The sequence below is a fragment of the Bos javanicus genome, chromosome 2, assembly GCF_032452875.1.
Source record: "Bos javanicus breed banteng chromosome 2, ARS-OSU_banteng_1.0, whole genome shotgun sequence".
In the NCBI taxonomy this organism is placed as follows: Eukaryota; Metazoa; Chordata; class Mammalia; order Artiodactyla; family Bovidae; genus Bos; species Bos javanicus.
In genome coordinates this window covers 72,059,426-72,083,631 of record NC_083869.1, presented here as the reverse complement: position 1 = coordinate 72,083,631, position 24,206 = coordinate 72,059,426, and the positions used below count along the sequence as shown (strand labels likewise).

Sequence of the window (24,206 nt, the reverse complement as noted above, 5' to 3'; positions counted from 1 at the left end):
CAATTCATTATACATTTTATTAAATGTAAAAATACTCTGGTGAACCCACCCTCGGGAGTCCTTTGTGTGACATTCTCCCCTTGACTGTAGGGGACCCCGACTGGCTTCAAACCAATAGAATATGGCAGCTGTGATGAAATGACCTCATGACTACATTTCTATGTAGGAGGATCTGTCTAAACCACCAGAGATTTGCCTGCTGGCTGGGGAAGAGTTGTCTGCGGAACAGACCATACGACAGAGAACTAGGGGCAACCTCCAGGAGCCAAGGGTGCCATCCTGCATCTGCCAACAGCCAGCAAGCTGGCAGGAAGCTGGATACCCTCCCTGCAGCCTGAGACCCTAGGCAGTGCCCTCAGCTCAGCCAGGCTATACCCCTGACCCCTGGAAATGGAAGTGACGGCTGTGTGTAGTTTGAAGCTGCTGAATGTATGGTAATTTATTACACAGCAACACTACAAATACCATTGACTCCCCAAATCCAGCACAATAACAGTCTTGTTAATTAACTGCCTGGCACACCTCTAGAATACCGTCCTATGTTGTATACACTTGCTGTATATGCTTGAACTATCTTGTCATATGCCAGTGATCCTGAAATATTTCCTATAGAGCATTAAAAACTCATGTAGTCTTTCTTCTAGCTTAGTTGGTCTAAGTTTCTCTTTGATGATCGTTTACAACTTCACAACTACGTGACATTGCTAGTAATGAAGGTTTGAGGACTCTTGGCAAATTTCAGCAACCTCTATCCATCTTCCCTGTAAGAGGCTGTAAGATCTGGAAGAATCTTCCAGACCAGTTTCTGACTCCATGTTTCGAGCCCACCCCTCCTCTGCTTCCCACACACTTTCCGTGCCTGCTGCCTTGGACACACTCGTGCCAGGACATACCCCTGGCCCTGCACCTCCCATCACCATGCCAGACTGAGTCAGGTGGGCGGTAGAATAATCCTGGTGGGCAGCAGACACTGGGACAGCTGGTGATAACCCAACCACATGCCCAGTGATTCCAAACCACACAAATGTGCATCACTGGTTCCCTGCTAGGTGTATCCTTAATCTCACTTCCCTCAGCCATATCCCAAAACGTCATAGCCATCCAACCCCACACTACCTAGGAGGCGGCTGGACAGGGGGTCAAAGTCTAGTGAAAAGAGAGGATGATCTTAATTGACTGTGGTGACGATATCTTCTCTTACAAATTCTGGAAAGCATGTGTCATGTGAACACACTGCCAGCAAGAGGCCTCGAGGCTCAAACTCTGGCCTGGGGGCTCTGCCGCAGGACCGGCAAGTGGCCGTCAAGCAGGGACACTTGCCACAGGAATCGAGCCTGTGTCGTCACACTGGACTTGCGCCAGTGCCGTTACACTCAGAAAGTGATGGAAACTTGGAACTTTACCCTGACCAGTGGGACAACTAGAGCACACGTGATGTCTGTCACTTGAGAAAAGATGAATTTCTTACAACTCCTCCTCTCTCGCTGTCAGTATGTCCCCCAGATCAACAGTCACAAAGCTAGGCACCTGGCTCACTCTTCAGATTCACCTGTGCAAAGGTGCCCCCTATGTTCCTGCCATAATTCAATCACGGGAATAATGGGAGCACAGGCACCCCAAACACCCTGTGCCAGAGCTGAAATGATCACCTAACATCAGCAGTGCAGAGCTTACCCAGGTTAGAACCTGCTGGAAAGCTCTTCAGAAGCCACTGTAACATAATTTACCCCATGACTCTAAAGCGCACGGGGTAACAGGCACACGAGGGACAGGGCAACAGCAGACCCGACGGGGAGGCAGCGTGTGCTGGTGTGTCTTACCTCATCGTACATGAACTGCAGAGTCAGGGCCGACTTGCCAACCCCTCCGCTGCCAACCATGATCACCTTGTGAAGGGCCAGGGAGCTCTGGCTCTTACTCTTGTTTGCAGCCATCCTGCTGGTTTTCTGCGAGACGTGGCTGGAGGACCCAGTGGAAGAGCTGCCAAGGAAAGAAACAGAGACTCAGAGGTGGTTTGGTTTCCACCCGAAGGAAATCAAATGAAAATGCTATGCTCCGTAAAAGCCTAACTCAGATGTTCCAACAGAGAAGTCACTTATTCAGGTTCCAGGCAGAGATAAAGCCCCAACCACTCCGGAGTCATGGACCAGGAGCAGAGTGAAGGCGAGACACAGAGGAGAAACGAGTGTGCGCATCTGATGCCCCATCACCAGAGAGGCAGGGAGGAGAGCCACCATCAGACCCGTGGAGGGGCCAGACAGTGACCCCACACCATCTGTGCCCTGGGAACTGCTCAGGGGCCTCAGCCTTGTTCTCTGTATCTTCACGCCCCTGCCCCCACCTCCAACACACACATGCACACAGCCCGCCCCAGGGACCAGGAGGGGCTCTGAAAAGGGTGAGTAAACCTGCTTTTAACTATCAGCATCCCTTCACGATACAGGACAGTTGAAAGGAGGAAAACTCAATTTTTTACTCCACATTGATTTACACTGATGAACCAAAGTGAGTTAAACTTTTCTAAAACAACTGTCTATTACTCAAAATGAGTTTAGCCTCATCAGAAGTGAGATGAAGTATGTAGAACAGAACAACCTTGGTGGTGTGGGAAGAGAAAGTATTCTGAATAAGTACATTTAACACATACCTGAAACTTGGGATCTAGTTAAACTTAAAAGCTTCTGCACAGCAGAGGAAAATCATAAACAAAAAAACAACCTGCAGAATAGGAGAAAATATTTGCAAATGATGCAACCAACAAGGAATTCATTTCCAAAATATAGAAACAGCTCACAGAACTCAAATCAAAAAACAACCCAACTGGACTTCCCTGGTGGTCCAGTGGTTCAGAATCTGCCTGCTAAGGCAGGGGACACAGGTTCAATCCCTGGTCTGGGAAGATCCCACATGTCGTGGGACAACTGAGCCCATGTGCCACAACTACTGAAACCCAAGAGCCTAGAGCCTGTGCTCCGCAACCAGAGATGACACAGCAATGAGAAGCCTGCACAGGACAACTAGAGAACAGACCCTGCTCGCCACAACCGGCCCGAGAGGAAGCCTGCATCCAACAACAGAGACCCAGCCCAGCCAAAAATAAATACATCTTAAAAAAAAACCCAACCAAAAAACGGGCAGAAGACCTAAAGAGACATTTCTTCAAAGAAGACATACAGACAGCCAACAGGCAAAGGAAAAAATGCTCAATATCACTAATTATTAAAGAACTGCAAATCAAAACTACAATGAGATACCATCTCACACTGGTCAGAATGGCCATGATCAGAAAATCTATAAACAATAAAAGCTGGAGAGGATGTGGTGAAAAGGGGCAGCCACTATGGAAAACCGAATGAAAGCTCCTTTAAAAACTAAAATAGAGCTGCCATATAATCTACATAAACCAAGTGCCGATTTTTATTTTGAAAGATCTGTATGGAAAATCTCTTTCACATCTGCCAAGGCATAAGGAGAAAGGGTGGGCTTGGGCATGTCATGGGCCCCTGTCTGGTTCTGTCATTTGTGAGATGTGTACCCAGATGCTTGTTACTCACTTTCTCCAAGCCAGTTTTCTTATCTGCAAACACAAGTAAACCATCACCCACCCTACAGGATTCTTCTGAGTATTAAATGAAATAAAACATGTGAAAGACCAAAGCACTGAGCCTAGCATGTAAGAGGAACTTAACAGCTAGCTTCCTTCCTATCTCATTGTAAGAGAGTTCTTTTTTCTAATTAGACATGATGGAAACCTACTTCTGACAAAGTAATTTGAAAATACTCCCAGTAGAAAAGTAAAATATGTTTAAACACACATATCATTGGGTAACATAAAACATCATGTTAAATCGGTGGTTCCTATCCTCGGTGGCAAAAGGGAATCCCTGGGGAGCTTTATAAACATCCTGGGACATTCTGATTTTGGTCTGGGCTACCTGGGAACATCTAAATACTTCGCAGGCAATGACAGTAGATGCCAAGGTTGAGAACTTCTATTACATGCACAGGTGAGCTGAGTACAAAGTAAGAAATCCCCAAGTTGGGGAGAAAAAAATCAGAGCAGTAAGAGCTGATATTTCCACAGTTCTGGATGGCCGCTGCTCTTGTCTGTATAGTCAAAGCTATGGTTTTTCCAGTAGTCATGTATGGATATGAGAGTTTGGACCATAAAGGAAGCTGAGCCCTGAAGAATTGATGCTTTTGAACTGTGGTGCTGGAGAAGATTCTTGAGAGCTGCCTGGACAGCAAGGGGATCAAATTAGTCAGCCCTAATGGAAATCAACCCTGAATACTCATTGGAAGGACTGATGCTAAAGTTCTAATACTTTGGCCACCTGATGGGAAGAGCTGATTCACTGGAAAAGACCCTGATGCTGGGAAAGACTGAAGGCAGGAGAAGGGGGCAAGAGAGGACGAGATGGTTGGATATCATCACCAACTCAATGTACCATGAATTTGCGCAAACTCTGGGAGACAGTGAAGGATGGGGGAGCCTGGAGTGCTGCAGTCCATGGGGTCGCAGAGTCAGACATAACGTAGTGACTGAACAACAACTACCACCACACAGGGCATGGAGACCAGATGCCCACGCCAGGGGCAAGTTGGAACTGAGACTCTTCTCAGTTGGGAATTGAGATGCCAAGACCCTTGAAGCAATGGAAGAAGTTCCCTCTACCCTTCTAGGTTCTTCTGACTGGTCTGAGAATTAACCTGATGTGAGACAGATTAACAGAGACAGTCCAACAAAGTTTAGTAAGACACAGACCGAGGAGAGACCCACACAGACTGAATCACTTGTTCAAATGGCCAAGAAGGATGTTGAGGGTGGGGAGAGTCAGCTCAGGCGGTTACCAGGGAAGCCCAGTAAACAAGGTAAGGTTGTCATGCAGGCTGAAGTCCTGCCTGCTTCACTGATAAGACATTCTAGAGATTCCATCATCATTCTCTTCCTGGTACAGCGACAGAGACGCCCTTACAAATGGAGCTGTACCTGATAAGCGTCAATGTTTCCTACAGAAGTTTAGCTCCTATATGGTTTTTGGAATTTTTTCCATGTCTGTTGTTTCCTGGAAAACAACCATTAGTATGCCAAAGAGACATATCTGGGGGGCAGTAAATTCTGTTCCTCTACAGCACCAAGAGGGGAGGATGACAAGGAAGTGTGTCTGCCTAAGCCCTGGCCGAGGAAAGTGTGCCGTGACACTCAATAACCACAGCACTCCTCCAATGCCAGAAAGTAAAAGAATAAGTAACCCCAGGCTGGTCAGGGGGCTAAACACAACCCCTGAGGAGCAGGGACAGCATGCAGTGAAGACAGCTCAGGATTCCTACAACCAAAGGCCAGATAGGAGCCCACAGCTCCATCCTATGAGACAATTAAGAAACTAACCACCCAGGAGAGCTGGCATCTGTGACAGGCAGGACTTTGCAGATAGCCATTATAAAGAGAGGTATTTGATGATTTTTCACAAAGACAAAACCAAAATGTAAGGAGGACTGCATTATCAAAAGGCCAAGAGTTGAAAAGAATCATTCTGAATGTCTACGGTATTTTTTAAAAGTATTTACTACAGAAAGTAATAAAAATGTAGTGGGGGGGAAGCAAACCCATCTTAGATCACTGGCTAGGGCCTGAAAATCAGAATGACGAAAGACAGATTCAGGAGGAAAAACCAGACAGGTGCATCTTGCACACACAAAGCAGAGCTCAGTGGTGGTGACTCCAAGGGGACACTTAGAACTTGGGCTCGCAGAGCATCCGAACCTAAAAGCAGTGAGTATTGCAGGTAAGTGACAAGACAAGCCTCAGGGGCCTTGCGCTTCTAGGAGTGGGAAACCGAGGGAAGGTAGATACATGGGGGCCGAACGCATGGTGCCAGCTCTAAGTGGTGCCATCTCTGGCTGATCAGGAATCACCCCGCCCTTCCTGGTACAGAGGGGAAGGCAGAGAATTTTTCTTTGTGTCTGTCACTTTTCAATTGCCTTCAGCTCAAATAAGCATGTCAAAGTGGCATCTCTGGGGGAGGCATACCCTCACCCCCTTCAATGCTCAGTACAAAGTTTAGAAAATATACAAAACTATCTTTAAAATAGAAAAACATCCTGTCATCCAGAGATATTCGCTATTATTATTTCCTGCTTGTATTTTAATCAATATATACTTATACTTTAATCCATATACCCGTATATAATCTTATACTTTAATTCCTATATTTAAAATCTTTCTAAGAACATATATATGTAGGTTTTCATTTTATTTTTCATGTATAATATCTACCTGTCTTCTTAAACAGAGAAGAATGAACACAATCATACCTTTTCTGGATGATTTAAAGATCACCATCTCTATGGAAACCAGCTGTGTGACCAACCTTGGGCTGCTCCAGGTGGGATCACATGTCTACTTGCTCCCCTCAGGCTGGATCCTCAGTCCACTCCTCCTTTTCTTTTTTAAAAAAATATAATTTATTTGGCTGCTCCAGGTCTTCTTGTGGCATATGGGAATCTAGTTCCCTGGACCAGGAATCGAACCTGGGCCCCCAATGTTGGGAGCATGGAGTCTTAGCCACCAGACTGCCAGCTCAGTTCAGTTCAGTCACTCAGTCACGTCTGACTCTTTGCGACCCCATGAATCGCAGCACGCCAGGCCTCCCTGTCCATCACCAACTCCCGGAGTTTACTCAAACTCATGGCCATCGAGTCGGTGTTGCCATCCAACCATCTCATCCTCTGTCGTCCCCTTCTCCTCCTGCCCCCAATCCCTCCCAGCATCAGAGTCTTTTCCAATGAGTCAACTCTTTGCATGAGGTGGCCAAAGTATTGGAGTTTCAGCTTTAGCATCAGTCCTTCCAAAGAACACCCAGGAGTGATCTCCTTTAGAATGGACTGGTTGGATCTCCTTGCAGTCAAGGGACTCTCAAGAGTCTTCTCTAACACCACAGTTCAAAAGCATCAATTCTTTGGCGCTCTGCTTTCTTCACAGTCCAACTCTCACATCCATACATGACTACTGGAAAAACCATGGCCTTGACTAGACAGACCTTTGTTGGCAAAGTAATGTCTCTGCTTTTGAATATGCTATCTAGGTTGGTCATAACTTTCCTTCCAAGGAGTAAGTGTCTTTTAATTTCATGGCTGCCATCACCATCTGCAGTGATTTTGGAGCCCCAAAAAATAAAGTCTGACACTGTTTCCACTGTTTCCCCAACTATTTCCCATGAAGTGATGGGACCAGATGCCATGATCTTAGTTTTCTGAATGTTGAGCTTTAAGCCAACTTTTTCACTCTCCTCTTTCACTTTCATCAAGAGGCTTTTTAGTTCCTCTTCACTTTCCAATTATGTGCTTTTTAATAAGTGTTCTAAGCAATTAACTAGATAATTAAGCACATTTGAATTGTTACTAAAATAGGGTAAGTGGGTTGAGGAGCAGGCCTCCCCAAAGGCTCAGGTGGTGAAACTGCTTTTGACCGAATTTCTGGGCCACGACCATTGCTCACTACAGGGCTGAGGCCAGTGCCTGAGGCTGCAAACTCCAGAACACCAGCCTGCCACATTATTTCTCTGAAGGAACCTTGCTTCCATGAATTATTATAGTTGTATGAAAACAGAGAAATCCTTTTCCAGATTAGAGGCAAGGGTGCTTTCAAACACATGTAGACATCTAATTCTGAGCTGTTATTTTCAAAATGCAAAGTCAGTTTCTCTAGAAGAAACCATAATAAATGGACTGAGGACTGGTTTGACAAATCCACAGATATTGCCAAAGTGTCTGTGTTCAGAGCTCAAGAACTGAAATAATCATGGTGGCTATACAGTCTGTATGACCCGTGAGCAGCTGACATGAAGAAGGAGAGGGCAGGAGGATCAGCCGTGTCCCGGCCCTGGACCTGACCTGGAAATGGCAGATGCCAACCCTCCAGACTCCTGTCCCTGGAGATGATAAATCCCTATTTGCTTAAGTCATTCTGAGTCTCTTTATTGTTACTTGTACTGAAAGCATTTCAGAAGGACTCTTTGCACTCAAGAAACTCAAAGTCTAGTGATTAGTTACGGAAGCTGAGTAAATGATTCTAGTGTTGGCTGACAGATTCTACGGCAGAAAGTACAGAGGAGGGACTTCCAAACCAGAGAAGAAGGTCAGGGGACATGACCCTCAGTCCTGCAGGAGAACTGAGCCCTGAAGGAAGTGGCCACAGAGGCTTCAGAAGTATAGAGCAGGGACTTCCAAACCAGAGCAGAAGGTCAGGGGACATCTCCTCAGTCCTGCAGGAGAACTGAGCCGTGAAGAAAGTGGCTACAAAGGAGAAGAAATACCAGGAATAAAACACGGCAGTGAGGCTCAGGAAGGTCACATTGATGATTTCATGTTTATAACAGATAAGCTTCACCAATAAATGTGTTCTTAAAAAATAACACAGCAGTCCTTTCCCCCAGCATTTTATTATGAAAAGTTCCAAATTTTCAGAAAAGTAGAAAGAGTTGCATAGGGAACCCATATTCTTATCACCTGGATTCTATAGTCAACATGTTGCTACTTTTGCTTTATTGCAGACCCAGTCACCGGGCATCCCTCTCCCCATCCATCAATCCACTGGGCTTTCTCACATGTTTCCATGGAAGCTGCAGACATCAGTACCTGCCATCCCTAACCAGCAGACATCTGTTTTTTACAAAGCAATTATACCTCTCCCAGAACTCTTAATCTCTTTTCATGAACTGTTTGAGTTCGTCACCAATACCCAAAAGCCACAACACAGACTTTCCTTCAGGGCCCATAACACCAAGTCCTAGCAAGTTCACACCTTAGAGTAGGAGGTCTTTTACTGGGGACTTGAGAAACACACCAGCAGACACCCTTTACTATGTCTCTACCCACCAACAGGAAAGCTCTAAAGTAGGCTTCATTTTTTGTCCGAAAAACTTGTAAACATGACTCTGTGCTAAGTTGTGCATCTCTGCCCTTAGAAAACTCAATCTAAGGAAAGACATATAAACAGAGCATGGAAGCAGAACTGCCCACATGCAGTGATAAAGATGGGCCAAGGTCTGATGGAAAGTGTAATGAACTCTGGGAAAAGAAGCAGGGAAATGTTCAACATTGAGTCTGAGTTCATTCAGCAGTGGGCGTGAGAGAAGGATGCTTTCCACTTGGAACAGAGGGCACGTGCCAAGCAATGGTGGCAGGAAGCGTCTTGGCGGGTCCTGATGCCACGTGACAGTGAAGCACAGGTGTGAGGCAGGAAAGTGCCAGGTGTTGGGTCTCAAAAGCCAGACTGTTCATTTACATGCGTGTCTGCTGTCGCTTCAGTCGTGTCTGACTCTTTGTGACCCTATGGACTGTAGCCCGTCAGGCTCCTCTGTCCTTGGGATTCTCCAGGCAAGAATGCTAGAGTGGAGTTGCCATGCTCCCCTCCAGGGCATCTTCCCAGCCCAGGGACCGAACCTGCAACTCTTTCGCCTCCTACATTGGCAGGCAGATTCTCTACCACTAGTGCCACCTGCGAAGCCCTGTTCATCTACAAATGAACCTAAAACACTGTCTTTAGAAACATATCCTACAGAAACAGGGAGCCACTGCAGGGTGGGTCCCCCAACCCAACCTTGCTGGAAGGCTTCGGGTCAGTAAGAATGAACATCTACCCTCCCACACAGAAAATCAAGCCAGCTTCATTTAGATGGCTTGGCAGGGAAGCAGAGAGCTGGGCGGTGCTTGTCCTGTGTAATATTCTATAGGGCTCACTAGCATTAGACTGGGCTCCCTACCACTTAGTGTTGATTCAAATACAAGAATGCATATTTATCTGAGAAGTAAAATTCCGAAAATAAATCATGATATGCAAACGTAAACCATGCAAATGTGTGTTGTGAGGAGGGGGTGGTTTCTACTGCGCCCCAGTCCCCTGGGCTAACATGGTCATGAGTCTTTCCTAGGCTGGAAGAAAACAAATTGGTAGGTGGAGTCAAAATGAAAAATATAGTACCTTGTCTGTATCATAGGGTTGTCATAAAAATCAAATGAGAATTTAAAAATTCAGGAACAAATTTACTCCTCAGTCCTCATAAAATTCAAGTGTCCTGGGTAAGACAGTGCACAAACGCACACAGGGAGTGATCCAACACTTTACACACGCCAAGAACTGCATTTAGCACTTCTTCTTCAGATAGTAACCTGGATACTACTAACAGGCCATCATAATATTTCAGTCTCTCAGAATATTATTCATGTTTTTAATCCTTGAGATAATCAAAATGGGAGAGAATCCTAAACCTGGGACACTTTAAGCACCAAAATAATTACTGGCAGTAAGGAAAGCAGACACTAAAAAATGAGGAATTCACGAATCCATACCTATAAAAAATATTAAACAAGGGAGACAGGAGGGCTTCCCCTTAGGGAAGAATGCCAACAGCAGGCAAACAAACACAGGGGTGGGAAAGTGAAAAAAACAAAAAAATCAACATTTTGCAGCTATCAGAGTAAAGACTGATTCAGGCAAGAATGGTTAGTAGATGCTAAATCTAAAGGGGAGATTGAGATGAGGAACAGGATATTTGCACGGTCTTAAAGTGTCTCCACAGATTACTTATGAATCAGACTCTGCACTTGAGTAAGCAGCACTATTCTAAGTGTCAGGACAACCCCCAACTGTTCCAACCATTTCCTGTTACAATCCAAACTAGGAAGAACCCGATCTAAATTAGGTCATGAAGGACCCTCCCCCCAAAACAGCATTCTCAGATATGAAGGAGCCCAGGAGACAGATGGATTGCAGGGACAATAAACACTGAATATGAAAAAAGAAGAGCGCAGTGATGCCATCTATGCTGCTGCTGCTAAGTCGCTTCAGTCGTATCCAACTCTGTGCGACCTCATAGACGGCAGCCCATCAGGCTCCACTGTCCCTGGGATTCTCCAGGCAAGAACACTGGAGTGGGTTGCCATCTCCTTCTCCAATGCATGAAGTGAAAAGTGAAAGTGAAGTCGCTCAGTCATGTCCGACTCTTAGCGACCCCATGGACTGCAGCCTACCAGGCTCCTCCATCCATGGGATTTTCCAGGCAAGAGTACTGGAGTGGGGTGCCATTGCCTTCTCCCACCATCTATGCAGGCAACATCATTTCCATCAGCACTGAAAATCCTATTTCTCAGCATCTAACACCTATTATTACATCTAACACAAAATATTACATCATTGTGACAAAATGACTGTGTATGTGGGTATTCGTGAGAATAGAAATTGACAGCACTGAGTCCCTACATCACTGTCTTTTTAATGATATGACACAAACTTTTGATTTGTAAACAGTGTCACACACATTCCCTGGACAGAGAGGTAGGTAGTGTCTTCTTCATGTGCATGTCTCCAGGGCCTACAGAGAATCAGAGACCTAGAGATGCCCAGAGAATGAATAAAGAATGAACGAACGATGAGAGAAGAGCTCTAAAAAATAAAAATAAGGACACATTTTAAACAATTTTCTGTAGTAAAAGTACATTTCTCATCTACCTTCAAGGAAACATTGGCTCGAATGTTACATTGTGAACAGTGATTCTAGAAGGTAAGCAATTAAAGCAGCAGCCCTCCCCAGAGGTTTTTATTATAGTTTAGCAATAAATGCTGTTAGCTACAAAAATCATAATTTTTAAATGCACACATGTGCACATGTACACAAACATGCTCAGCAGCCAATGTGAAGAGACGAGTCAAAGATGAATAATTATAGATCAGAAAGATAATAACTCCAATAGATTGAAACATATCTAGCTTGTTCACAATGATATTATACCAAAAAGCACCTTATTCATCACCTTTGGAGGACTAATAAATCATTATTTTAAAAACTGGTAAAGGAAAAGAATTAAAATTTATCTTGCTTCCCTCATGCCAACTGTGAAGCGAAGATTCCCTTAACAAAATAGTCTAACTAATCAAGAACAATAAAATTTGGGATATCACCACTTTGCAACTCCTCATGAGTTAAGAAATCAAGGTATCGGGGGAATTCCCTGACGGTCCAGTGGTTAGGACTCTGTGCTTTCACTGACAAGAGTGCAGGTTTGATCCCTGAAAGGGGAATTAAAATCTCACAGGCTGTGTGATGCAGCCAAAAAAAGGAAAAGAAGTTGAACATCAGTGGCTGCTAACATTACAAAACATACAACTTGACATCTTGAGAAAGACACAAAACCATGAAAGATGTAGTCTTTCAAAAAAAAAAACACACAACAAAAACTTCTAAATCTAACTACTGAATTACTGGAAGTGCAGGCCACAGAGGAATATGCTGAATATACCAGACACACCGTCAGCAACACAGAAGCTGCAGAAGCTCTGAGCAATAAGCCACCCAGTTCCGTCAACAAAGTTCAAGAAAAAAAGATGAAGAGGGAACCTGTAAATTATGAGACCTAAGAGTCATATCAACTGATTAAAATATATGGATCTTATTCTGATCCCAAGCTGAACACACAAACACACACATAAGAAGACTAGAGAATTCTGAACATTTGGCTGGATTGGATAATACTAAGGAATTATGATTTAAAAATTTTTTTTCAAGTGACTACATTTAACTTCATTACGAATGAAGCTAAATGAAATATGGAATTTGTTTCAAAGTTATCAAGGGGAAGAGAGTGAGTAGGGACATAGAGGAAATAAGATTAGCCATAAATTGGTCAGAAACTGTTGAAGCTCATTGATAAACACAAGGCAGTTTGTTTTATTAGTCTTTGCCCTTTTGTTTAAATTTGAAAATTTCCACACTAAACAGCTTTTTAAAATAATGAGGACAAAAATATAGGTGCCTGGGTCCCACTCCCCTAGAGATTCCAAATTAGGCACATGGAAACCTAGGTTGTGTCCAGGTGATTCCAATTCACGCGTAGATTGAAAATCATCCCATTAGACTGAGTTCTTTGAGAACAGAGTCTGTATTTTGTTTACTGCAATGTCACCCATTACCTATCACAGAAAGCATATTTAAATATTAACTGAATGAACTAAGATTGGAGCCAATTTGTCACCTTAAATTTTGAAACAGCTAGAATACTCACCTGGGTGGAACCAATCTGGAATTCCTGCTTTCTAATAACTGTTAGCCGACAACCTCACAGTTAACAGTATGCTACCACCTTTGTTTTTTCAAGGGCCATAGTTCATTGCTATCTTAAGAAAATTGATTCACTTTTCACAAACTGATTCAAAATTATTTTCCTGATTTTTCTAGTATCCTGGTGGAGATGAGAAATACCATCACTTAGCTCTTCGATGTCATCCCTAGAGATGATCTCTTTATTTTTCATTCATCCCATCAAATGAATTCTTTTCCTCTTCATATTCACCACCTAACCAGATAATCTTATTCACCACAGACTTTTCTATTGAACTTCTGTTCTTCAAATTCAAGTACTATAATCATCTCCATATATTCACTCTGCAGTTGTAAAGCCTATAGAAATAGAGGATCCCTGAGTAAATAAGAAAGAAAGTTTTTAAAAGACGGTCTTGGGAAAGTGTAGAATTTTACCAAGGATAGGGCAAAATCATGAAGGTTTAGAACAAATGCTCACTTCCAAAGAATGAAATAAATTTAAAGAAACAAAGTGATTCTGATTTGAAAATTCATTCTTGAATTTTCACAATTAGAATAGAGTAGGAGAGACTTCCCTGGTGGTCCAGTGGTTGAGAATCCGCCTTCTAATGCAGGGTACATGGGTTTAATCCCTGGTTGGGGAACTTAAGATCTCACATGCTGTGGGACAACCAAGCCCACGCACCACAACTAGACAGCCCACAGGCCATAAAGGAGAAGTCCCTGAAGACCCAGCAGAACCAGAAAAAGAAGCGCCAGACAGAAACTCTACAAACCAGGAAACATGTCTGTTAATACTGTATCAAATTCTATCAATACCTAAATTTTAATTTTTACTAAATCAGGTTTGGAACATTGTTAGTGTATTTATAGCAACACTTTGGAATCCTACCTTAAATCATCCATAAAAACAAATGGATAAGCCATGTTACATCATAAATTCCAATTTATGTTTCAATTTTTGATGGACACACTCCCAGGACTAAATTACTACTTTAGTTTCTTAATGATGGTCTGCTTATCAATCTTTATGTTGAGGGGAAAAAAAGTACAAGTTGCTTCATCTTCTCTCAGTGAAACCTAGACATTCAATTCAGGGCAGTATTTCACAGATTTGCTTACACACTCAAATCTTCCATATGACGTGTGTGGTGGGAGAACGTGTCTACGGCAAGACTGCCTGTCTCCAGATGCAATGTTGTCAAACCACACATTTAATCACCCAGTAAAACAGTGGGTGTGTACTTTCACATGCTATTTTATTTCTTGCCATAAATCACTAAACTTCTCCAAAGCTCTCCCAACTCTCCTTCAAAATAAAAAAGCAGAGGACTGCTTACAATAACAACACATTAAGAATAACAGGCCCTTTGCGTAATCTCCAAAATATTCAAACAGCTCATACAACTCAACAATAACAACATGATCAAAAAATGCGCAAAAGATCTTAATAGACATTTCTGCAAAGAAGACATACAGAAGGCACATGAAAAGATGCTCAGTGTCACTAATTATTAGAAAAATGCTAATCAAAACTACAGTGAGATACTACCTTACACAAGTCAAAACAACCATCATCAAAAACCCTATCAACAATAAATGCTAGAGAGGGTGTACAGAAAAGGGAAGCCTCCTGTACTGTTAGTGGTAGTCGCTCAGTCATGCCCGACTCTTTGCAACCCCATGGACTGCAGCCCACCGGGCTCCTGTGTCCATGAGATTTTTCAGGCAAGGATACTGGAGTCAGTTAGCCATTTCCTTCCCCAGGGGATCGTCCCAACCCAGGGATCGAACCCGGGTCTCCTGTACTGTTGGTGGGGATGCAAATAGATGCAGCTAATATGGAGGTTCCTTAAAAAGCTACAAACAGAACTACCATATGATCTAGCAATTCCAGTTCTGGACATATATCCCAACAAAACTTTAATTTGAAATAATACATGCACCCCCTATGTCCATAGCAGCACTGTTCATGATAGCCAAGACATAGAAGTTGTCCATTCACCTGCACTAGCAGATGAATGGACAAAGAAGATAGTACATATATACAATGGAATACTACACAGCCATAAAAAGACAAAATAACACCATTTGCAGCAACATGGATGCAAGTAGAGATTATCATACTAAATGAAAAAGACAAATACCATATAATATCACTTATACATGGAATCTAAAATATGGCATAAATGAACCTAACTACGAAGCAGAAACAGACTCCCAGACATAGAGAACAGACTGTGGCCACATGCTGGGGAGAGGGACTGGAAGTTCGGGGTTAGCAGATGCAGACTATTACATAGGAAATGGAAAAACAATAAAGTCCTACTATATAGCACAGGGAACTATATCCCATTTCCTGAGATAGATAATAATGGAAAAGAATAAAAGGAATATGTGCGTATCTATTATGTACACATATGTGTACATATGTATGTGTGTACTTCAAAGTACATGTGGTAAAGTGAATTTTAAAAAGATTTCACTACATAACACACAACATACACAATTAAAGTACTGTCTGCCTAGCATCCTTTTCCAGAGACGGCTCCCCTCCGCCAGCCTCAAGGCTGTTACAGGAGGAGGACAGGGCTGAGGCAGATGAGAGATCCATGTTAGTATCTGGCCCCATCCTGGGGGGATGCTGATTCCAAGGAGGGCACCTGACCCAAGTTTGGGTGGGAGGCTGAGAGGGCTGGGTCCACGGTGGTTGCAGCTGGGAGAGGAGCCCTGGGGCAGAGCTGAGAGAGAAGCAGGAACCACTGAGGCCCTTCAAACCATGCACTGCTCCTTCCAAAAGGAGGGCAGTCTCCCAGCTGGGATTTGGGAATGTCAGTCATTTGATTTTTTATGAGGCACCAGAAATCTGGGTTTTTATATGCAATCTCCCTTTTTTCAACGTTAGTAACTCAAATCTGTTTTTAAAAGCACTGTGAGCAAACAAAGCATGTCTGCAGGCCACTCAGTTTCACAAACTGACAGCTGTCCTTTTTGCCAAGTAGGAGAAGCTGATCTACAGCAAGAAAGAGGGACAGAGCCGCACATGGCGAAAAACACTGGCCAGGCCCAGCAACATCCGGGGTGGTGGTTCCAGCCATGCCTGAGCCCTGCACATCCTGTGCTCCTTCCTGTGGCTTCATTTTCTCTCTGAGTCAATGGCATACACTTGCACCCTCCCAGTATATCCTCTTTTGGGAAAGCGGGGGAGGTGTAAGTTAGGAGTTTGGGGTTAACATATATACTCTACTATATATAAGACAGATAACGAACAAGGACCTACTGTTCCAGCACAAGGGAACTCTACTGAACAAGTTCCAGCACAGGGAACTCTACTCAATATCCTGCAATAATCTATAATGGAAAAGAATCTTCAAAAGAACACACACACACACATACCCCTGAATCACTTCGTTGTATACCTGAAACTAACATGACAATGTAAATCAATTATACCTCAATTAGAAGGGAAAAAAACCCTCTGTGGCATGATGCTGCTTACCTGACATTTCTGTCCCTTCTTGCCCAAGGCTCCAGGTGACAGCACACAGAGCTTGGAAGTGTACAAACAACTCAAGCCCAGAAACTGAGATCCAGGCAGGGCCAGGGGAAAATACGTAAGAACACTTCCTCCAACACGAACTCCAACATCAATTCTGCTAAAGGAGCTTCCAGGGAATCCCAGCACTCTGCCTCTGTATGTCAGGACTCTTGTCCACGATGAAATATGCCCCCAGATGAAAGCAACTTAAGCAAAAAAGTCCTGGATTGGCTCACACAGCTGATGTTCAGGAACAGAGCTCACTCCAGGGACCCAGACAGCAACTCTGGGATCCACACTTTCTCTGTTGCTGGTCCCCCCAACCATCGCACCCGCCCCCACCCCCAGATCCCTCGCCATCAATGCTCAGACCCGATGCCTCCTCCTGTGGTTTTCCACAGACACCTCATGTGCTCAGAGAGGCCTCCCGGACCTCACATCCCCCATCCCCTGCCCTGACTGCAGCCTGCAGTTCCTTTTTTTTTTTTTTTCTACTTCCTTGTTTTTTGCTGTTTATCCCACTACAGGTGAAACTCCATGAGGCTGGCCCCAGGGCTGCCTTTTCCCTCTCATATCCTGCCACTGTAGGGATATTTCCCTTTATCATCAAATAAAGCATGCTGCAACCTAAGTAACACGAATTTTACCCAAACTACGGTCATCATGGGAGAAGGAAATGGCAACCCACTCCAGTATTCTTGCCTGGAGAATCTCCATGGACACAGGAGCCTGGTGGGTTATAGTCCATGGCACTGCAAAGAGTCGAACATGACTGAGCAACTCACACTACATAATTATAGTCATCATGAAATCTGCTGCTGCTAATTCACATCAGTTGTGTCCAACTCTGTGTGACCCCATAGATGGCAGCCCACCAGGCTCCTTCGTCCCTGGGATTCTCCAGGCAAGAATACTGGAGTGGGTTGCCATTTCCTTCTCCAGTGCATAAAAGCGAAAAGTGAAAGTGAAGTTGCTCAGCTGTGTCTGACTCTTCGATCTATGGACTGCAGCCTACCAGGCTCCTCTATCCATGGGACTTCCCAGGCAAGAGAACTGGAGTCGGGTGCCACTGCCTTCTCCTCATGAAATCTAGCACATGGCATATATATGACATTTGGGGATGCATCCACATCTTATTTCTGGTCAGTCAGTTCAGTTCAGTTGCTCAGTTGTGTCTGACTCTTTGTGACCCCATGAATCAAAGCACGCCAGGCCTCCCTGTCCATCACCAACTCCAGGAGTTCACTCAAACTCATATATTTATTATGACTATAAGCACCATTATTTCTGGTACTTATAGTCAAAAGCCTAAAAACTGTAAGCCACTACTTCCTTATTTTAAAAACAAAGGTTGACAAATGAATAATATTAATATATTGTCTCAGGTTTGACAAGTTGCCACTAAAAATTTTTAATCTCTTAAGGTTGTTATTTCAGTCTTCTTTGAACTTATTCTGAGGCTGTTGTTATTAGTGATGAGATACCCACAAAACAGATTACCATCACCAGGTAAAGTAAGTTTATTTATTTGACAAGTCTACACATAAATAAAAAAACTGTAGCCTCAGTGGTTGGGTGTTTCAATCCAATATGCAAACTCCCTACAATTATACCAGAGATACTCTAAAAATTAGAGCACCTAGGTTTTATAGGAATCTCATCATTTCACCCACTGCTTTCAATGAGGATTTATGGTCACTTGATTGCTCTCTGATTGGCAGTGGCCTTTCTGACTGGCCATCTCTTGTGTGACTTTGCCTCTTAAAAGGGAGCCAGGGCCCCTGCAGGGGACAACTGAACCTGGGTGGTCAGGTGACAGGAATAGCAGGACAGTTGCTCTGAGCTCCAGGGGCTGCTGGTCACCCAGCCAAGGGTCTCTACAACCACAGATTCATGAGGGCCGCTGCTCAGCCTCCAGTAAATCTTTCTAGAAAATGAAGATGCTCAGACTGGACCTCTCCATTTGGTAAGTGTGTACTGTCTTATTGCTTTTCATGATACAGGGATTCCAGGAGTGATGATCCTGGCAGGAAACAACTGAAGTCTGAGTCTTTCTGTAGTCTTAGCCTTTCCCACATGGACTGACTCAGAGAAGGAAACTCGAGTGTCCCCTCCCTGTGTGTGGCTGCTACAGCCATCAGCACCAGGGAACAGAATATTTTTATCTTCTCATACAGATAGACTCAGTTTCCATTTCTATGAAAATACGGAAGCTGAATTAAATGATCAAAGTTCCTTTCCAATTTTTTTTTTTTTCCTGAAATTAGGCCTGCAAAACAAATTAGTACTCCCCTATGCCTAAGGAAATTTCTTTTAGTTGTTTCTGTTGCCTAAAGCATATCTCTAATCTTTTCCTGCCTAAGGCGGGGGGAGGGGGAGTGGCAAACAAACAAAACTAAATAAAAACAAACTCAATTGACTAAAACAAAACCACCGAATGCTCTGAGTTGCTCCTTGCAAGCCTCTGGTCTATACCTCTGGGCACAGGTTATTCCTTCCTCTTGATGAAAGGTCCACCTGAATATCTCCTCCACCACCTCCCCAGGCCCCACACCCCAGTGTAGCTGACCCTCCCAGTCCATGTGGGCTCCCATACGCACCACCACCACCCATAGCTGCACTGAGATGAACAGTGTTTTCCTCCTGGATGTCTGTCCCTCCCACTACATTGAGAGCTGCCGTGTGCCTGACACTTAGGAGATGCTCAGACGCTCAGTCCTTGATTAAAAAAAAGCAAGTTCTCCCTCTGGGTTGAGAGTCCTCAAAAGGACAAGTGGTAACTAGTAAGATCTGAAAAGTTAATTTGCTTAAAGGGTAACATTTGTGAACTACAAGCAAAGCAAGGAACAAGGGGAGGTAATTTTCAAGCTCTGATTTTTTTTAAAGAATGTGTAATCACTTCTGAAATAAAGACCTCTCCTACAAGACCCTCACTCCCAGTAGAATCTGGGGATCTCACAGGCCTTGATGAAGGCCACCTATTTAGACAGACTTAAATTCCTTCTACCTGCAAGGGAGTCACAAAAGCTACTTCACTTCCTGATGGCTGAATGTCAAGTCCGGAACTAGCATACATGGCCCTGTCCTGAATGATGTATCCCAGTAAGACCCTGTTGAGAGGTGTGCTACCAGAGTTTCCACTTCTGCATCATCTACTGGCACATCACACGCACACAAGCAGAGCTGTGTGACCTGGAAGGTCTCTTAACTGGTCAGTACAGGGCTGGGAATAGCTGCCCACTGTCCTGCCTCAGGGTCCCCACTCTGAGCCCGACACTGTGTGGCTCCTTTAGTGGACTGGGGTGGGGCAAAAGAGACCTGCAAACGTGGTGTGAAATCCTGGAATTGATGGATCAGAAAACTCAATGAGCGGCAGAAATGCACAGGCAACAAGAGTACAAGCTCTGAAACAAACACCTGGGAGGAAATGTACAGTCCCTGGGACAGTCAGGTTCATAGAAATGAAAAGTAGACTAGTGGGGGCCAGACTGGGGGCCAGGGAGGATGGGGTGAGTGTTTAATGGGCACCAAGTCAAGGCTATGATTTTTCCAGTAGTCATGTATGGAGGTGAGAGTTGGACTATAAAGAAAGCTGAGCACTGAAGAATTGATGCTTTGGAACTGTGGTGTTGAAGACTCATGAGAGTCCCTTGGACTGCAAGGAGATCCAACCAGTCCATCCTAAAGGAGATCAGTCCTGGGTGTTCTTAGAAGGACTGGTGGTGAAGCTGAAAATCCAATACTTTGGCTACCTGATTCGAAGAACCGACTCATTGGAAAAGACCCTGATGCTGGGAAAGATTGAAGGCGGGAGGAGAAGGGGACGACAGAGGATGAGGTGGTTGGATGGCATCACTGATTCAATGGACATGAGTTTGGGTGGACTCCGGGAGTTGGTGATGGACAGGGAGGCCTGGCGTGCTGCGGTCTGTGGGGTTGCAAAGAGTCGGACACGACTGAGCGACTGAAGTTTCAGAAAGGGATGACAGAAATTTTAGAAGACAGAATACTGTTGATGACTGTACAACAATATGATGTACTTAATGCCACTGAACTATACACGTAAAAATTATTAAAATGGTAAATTTTATGTATATTTTACCACAATTGTCTTTTTGTTGTTTGTTGTTGTTGTAGCTATATACCAACTGCAGTGTGGATCAGGAGAAAAAACTGCTCAGCTTAAAGTCTGAAGCCTGCCCCAAGGGAGTTAATGACCTTGGTTAAGTTGCCTTTTTCAGCCTTAGTCTGATGCATAAAATACACAGGAGATCGGTATCCTCAGGGTCATTATGAAAAAAACAAGAAAACACCTATCATGATACCTGGCTCTCAGTAAGCACTTTGCTTTCTGAATATCCCTCTGATATCCTAGAAAAATCTTGAGAGAGAAATTAGCCAAGGAGCCAAAGCTACCCCATGGCCGGGCATCACCATCGTCAGTGTCCTCTCCTCTAACCGTCCTGCCCCAGCCTCTACCTACTAGCTCACTGGCTCGTGTGCCTGCCGGCTGCCACCTCCATCTCTGAACTCGGGCGCACTGGACTCCTGCAGCTTCCCCAGGTGCCCCACCCCGCCATGGGCCCATTCTCCTCTTTGCCGGGCCTGAGGCCCCAAGTCCCTCCTGCAAATACGGTCTCCTTCCTCCCCTGGCTCACGATCCTTCCCAGCACCTGCGCCTGGTGTGCACATGTTGCTGGAGCGGGAAAGAAAGTCACTCAGCCAGCCTTAGGAAGCGTCACCTTCAGTGTGTTTATGATTACACACCAGGAGCCAGCGTTCACTCTACACTCCCAGAAATCTCCCTTCGAGGCTCCCCAGGCCCTCCCCATGCTAGCTCTCCACCAGTGACCTTACCGTATCTCCCCAGAGGCCACTGTTCACCTCCAAATCTACCAGCACCTGTGCCCGCTCCCTCCTCATCTCCTGCTCTCAGCAGAGGCCAGCCTTGCACAGATTTTGGACACCGTGCTGCCCCACCCCCATGCCCAAGAACGTCATTCTGCCGTCATCCTCTTTCTTCTGCATCATTAATCAGCCTTTAATCCCTACAGGGTCCTCTCCAACAGCACACAGACACATTCTGTTTAACCTGCATCCTAAACACACCCCCTTGGTCCCCATCTGTCCCTCTAGGCAGTGACACAAGTTCTCTGCAGGCCTGGTCATCTGGACTGGTGCCTCCCAGGCAAATTACCAGGGAATCTTGTTCAAAGGCACATCGGATGCAGCAGGTCTGGGGTGGAGCCCAGGCTTCTGTACTGCTCGGCCCCCGAGATGCTGCTCCAGCCCCAGACCCTACTCTGAATAGCAGAGTCCAGTGTTTCTTCCCTCACACCTTCATGTACGACATCCCTTCTAATCCATCCCAGCACAGCTTCAAGGAGACCCGTCCCATCAAGGTCACCAATAAACTCCACATTGCAAACTCCAATCAAAGCATTCCTTCCTCCTCACCAATCCTCTCCAGTTCTTTTAAAATGAGCTGTAGCAACTGGAACAAAACCGTGCCCAGAAGGGGAAGGCCCCTAGTGGACCACCCACAGACCCCTCTCCGTCTCCCTCGGGCCTCTGCACCCTGCACCTCTCACGGCACCTGCTGTTCCTCTGGCAGCAGTGGCACCAGCAGAGGCTCCTACCAGGCGTTCCTTCCCTACCTGGCTTCCTAGTGTTAGTTGCCCCCAGAGCTCAGGCTCCCCCTCACCTCTCTAGACTCTCCCCTCGGGGATCCCATTTGTCTCAGCAGCTTCATCGGCAGCCCCAAACTCTCAGAACACGGGCCGGAGTGCGCTCCTGACCTCCAGACTCACTCACTCCCCTCTGCCTTGTGCTGCCTCTCTCAGGGAGGGTGTCTCACAAGAATCTCAAACTTTCTCAAAGTACTTTCTCAAAGTACAACTCTTGCTTCCCTGCCACGTTAAAACCTACTCCTCCTCCATTCCCCATATCCAATCATATCATTAAAGCCAAATACATGAGTCACCTTTGATTCCCCTTGCTCCTTCCCCAACTGAATTCATGACCAGTTCTACTGACTCCACCCAAAGCCACCTGCTTCCTCCACCTCCTCTGCCACAGCTCGGCCCGCCCACCAACTACTGACCAGTCACAACCTCCCAGTTGACCTCTTATCGCCACTTCAGCCCTCTGCAACATCTTCATGCAGTCCCTGCTGTGTGTCCACAGCCCTTTAATGGCTCAGTGTGAATGAAATCCAAACTCTCCACCCACCAGGCCCCCAAGACCGGGAGGCACCTTCCGGCCTGTGTGCCTTCTTCCAGTTTGCAGGGTCTGCCAAGTGCTGCCCTGCAGGATCCCTCTCACACACTCTCCGCTTCTCATCCTGCTTTTAGGGGGACCAGAAGCAAGAAGACACACAGTACTGTCAGGAAATTGAAGAAAGGCCCTCAGGGCTGCCTGGAGCAGAAAGGGAGAGGCGGAGCCCGGCATGAGATGAAGCTGGAGAGGAAAGCGGGACCAGGGGCTCAGCAGTTTAGAGATGTTAGACCTTCTGCCGAGAGCACAGAAAAGCCTTCCAAGTGTCACAAGCGAATGGGTGACACGATTAGACTTGCCTGTTGAGGTCCTTGTAGCTATAGTGTAGAAAAGCAGAGGGGCCCAGAGTTGATGAGGAGGGGCAGGGTGGGGCCAGAAGGCCTGGCCTGAGGGAACGACAGTGGACACAGGAAAGGTGACCAGACTTTAGAACTACTTAGGAGGTTATGATATGTGAGTTATAAAGGATATCGGAGAAGGCAATGGCACCCCACTCCAGTACTCTTGCCTGGAAAATCCCACGGACGGAGGAGCCTGGTGGGCTGCAGTCCATGGGGTCGCTAAGAGTCGGACATGACTGAGCGACTTCACTTTCACTTTTCACTTTCATGCATTGGACAAGGAAATGGCAACCCACTCCAGAGTTCTTGCCTGGAGAATCCCAGGGACAGGGGAGCCTGGTAGGCTACTGTCTATGGGGTCACACAGAGTCGGACACGACTGAAGTGACTTAGCATAGCATAAAGGATATATATTTGGTCATTCAGATAACCTAATTAAAGTGCTCATGTGTGAAAGTGTTAGTCACTCAGTGGTATCCATGGATATCCATGGATATCTTTTCGACCCCATGGATTGTAGCTCGCTAGGCGCAGAGTTTTTCTAGGGACGAATACTGGAGTGGGTTGCCATTCCCTCCTCCAGAGGATCTCCCTGACCCAGGATCAAAGCTGGGTCTCCTGCACTGCAGGCAGATTCTTTGCCAAAAAGCCACCAGGGAAACCCATGCTCATGTGCAGCTGGTCTTTGTTCACAGTTTCTGGCTCACCGCTCTGACTCTTGGAATTTTCTGAGTGACGAGAGCAGGGGGAGCGTCTGTTGTTATGTCTGGTCCTGTCCTCAGTTCCTGAAACCAACTCAGAGGTATAAAGGTGAAATGATCACCTCATTGTTCACAACAAGTCCCTTAGGACCACAACTGGGGCACACCTACAAGCTGATTTTGGGGCTCCACCTCAGGACACCAGGGGAACTGACCTTGCAAAGATGGTTGGAACCTTCAGCCCCACCCCCTG

General features: G+C 45.4%; 1 protein-coding gene across 8 annotated transcripts in view; it reads right to left on the bottom strand.

Moving 5' to 3' along the window:
* The window catches only part of RALB (RAS like proto-oncogene B), a 75,144-nt gene that overhangs the window by 16,758 nt on the left and 34,180 nt on the right, over positions 1-24,206 (bottom strand). For all 8 annotated transcript variants that reach the window (XM_061439923.1, XM_061439930.1, XM_061439936.1 and 5 more), the window contains one exon: positions 1,821-1,980. In XM_061439923.1, the coding sequence (XP_061295907.1) occupies positions 1,821-1,934 (114 nt within the window). In that variant the 5' untranslated portion in view covers positions 1,935-1,980. The remainder of the gene's footprint in view (positions 1-1,820; positions 1,981-24,206) is intronic.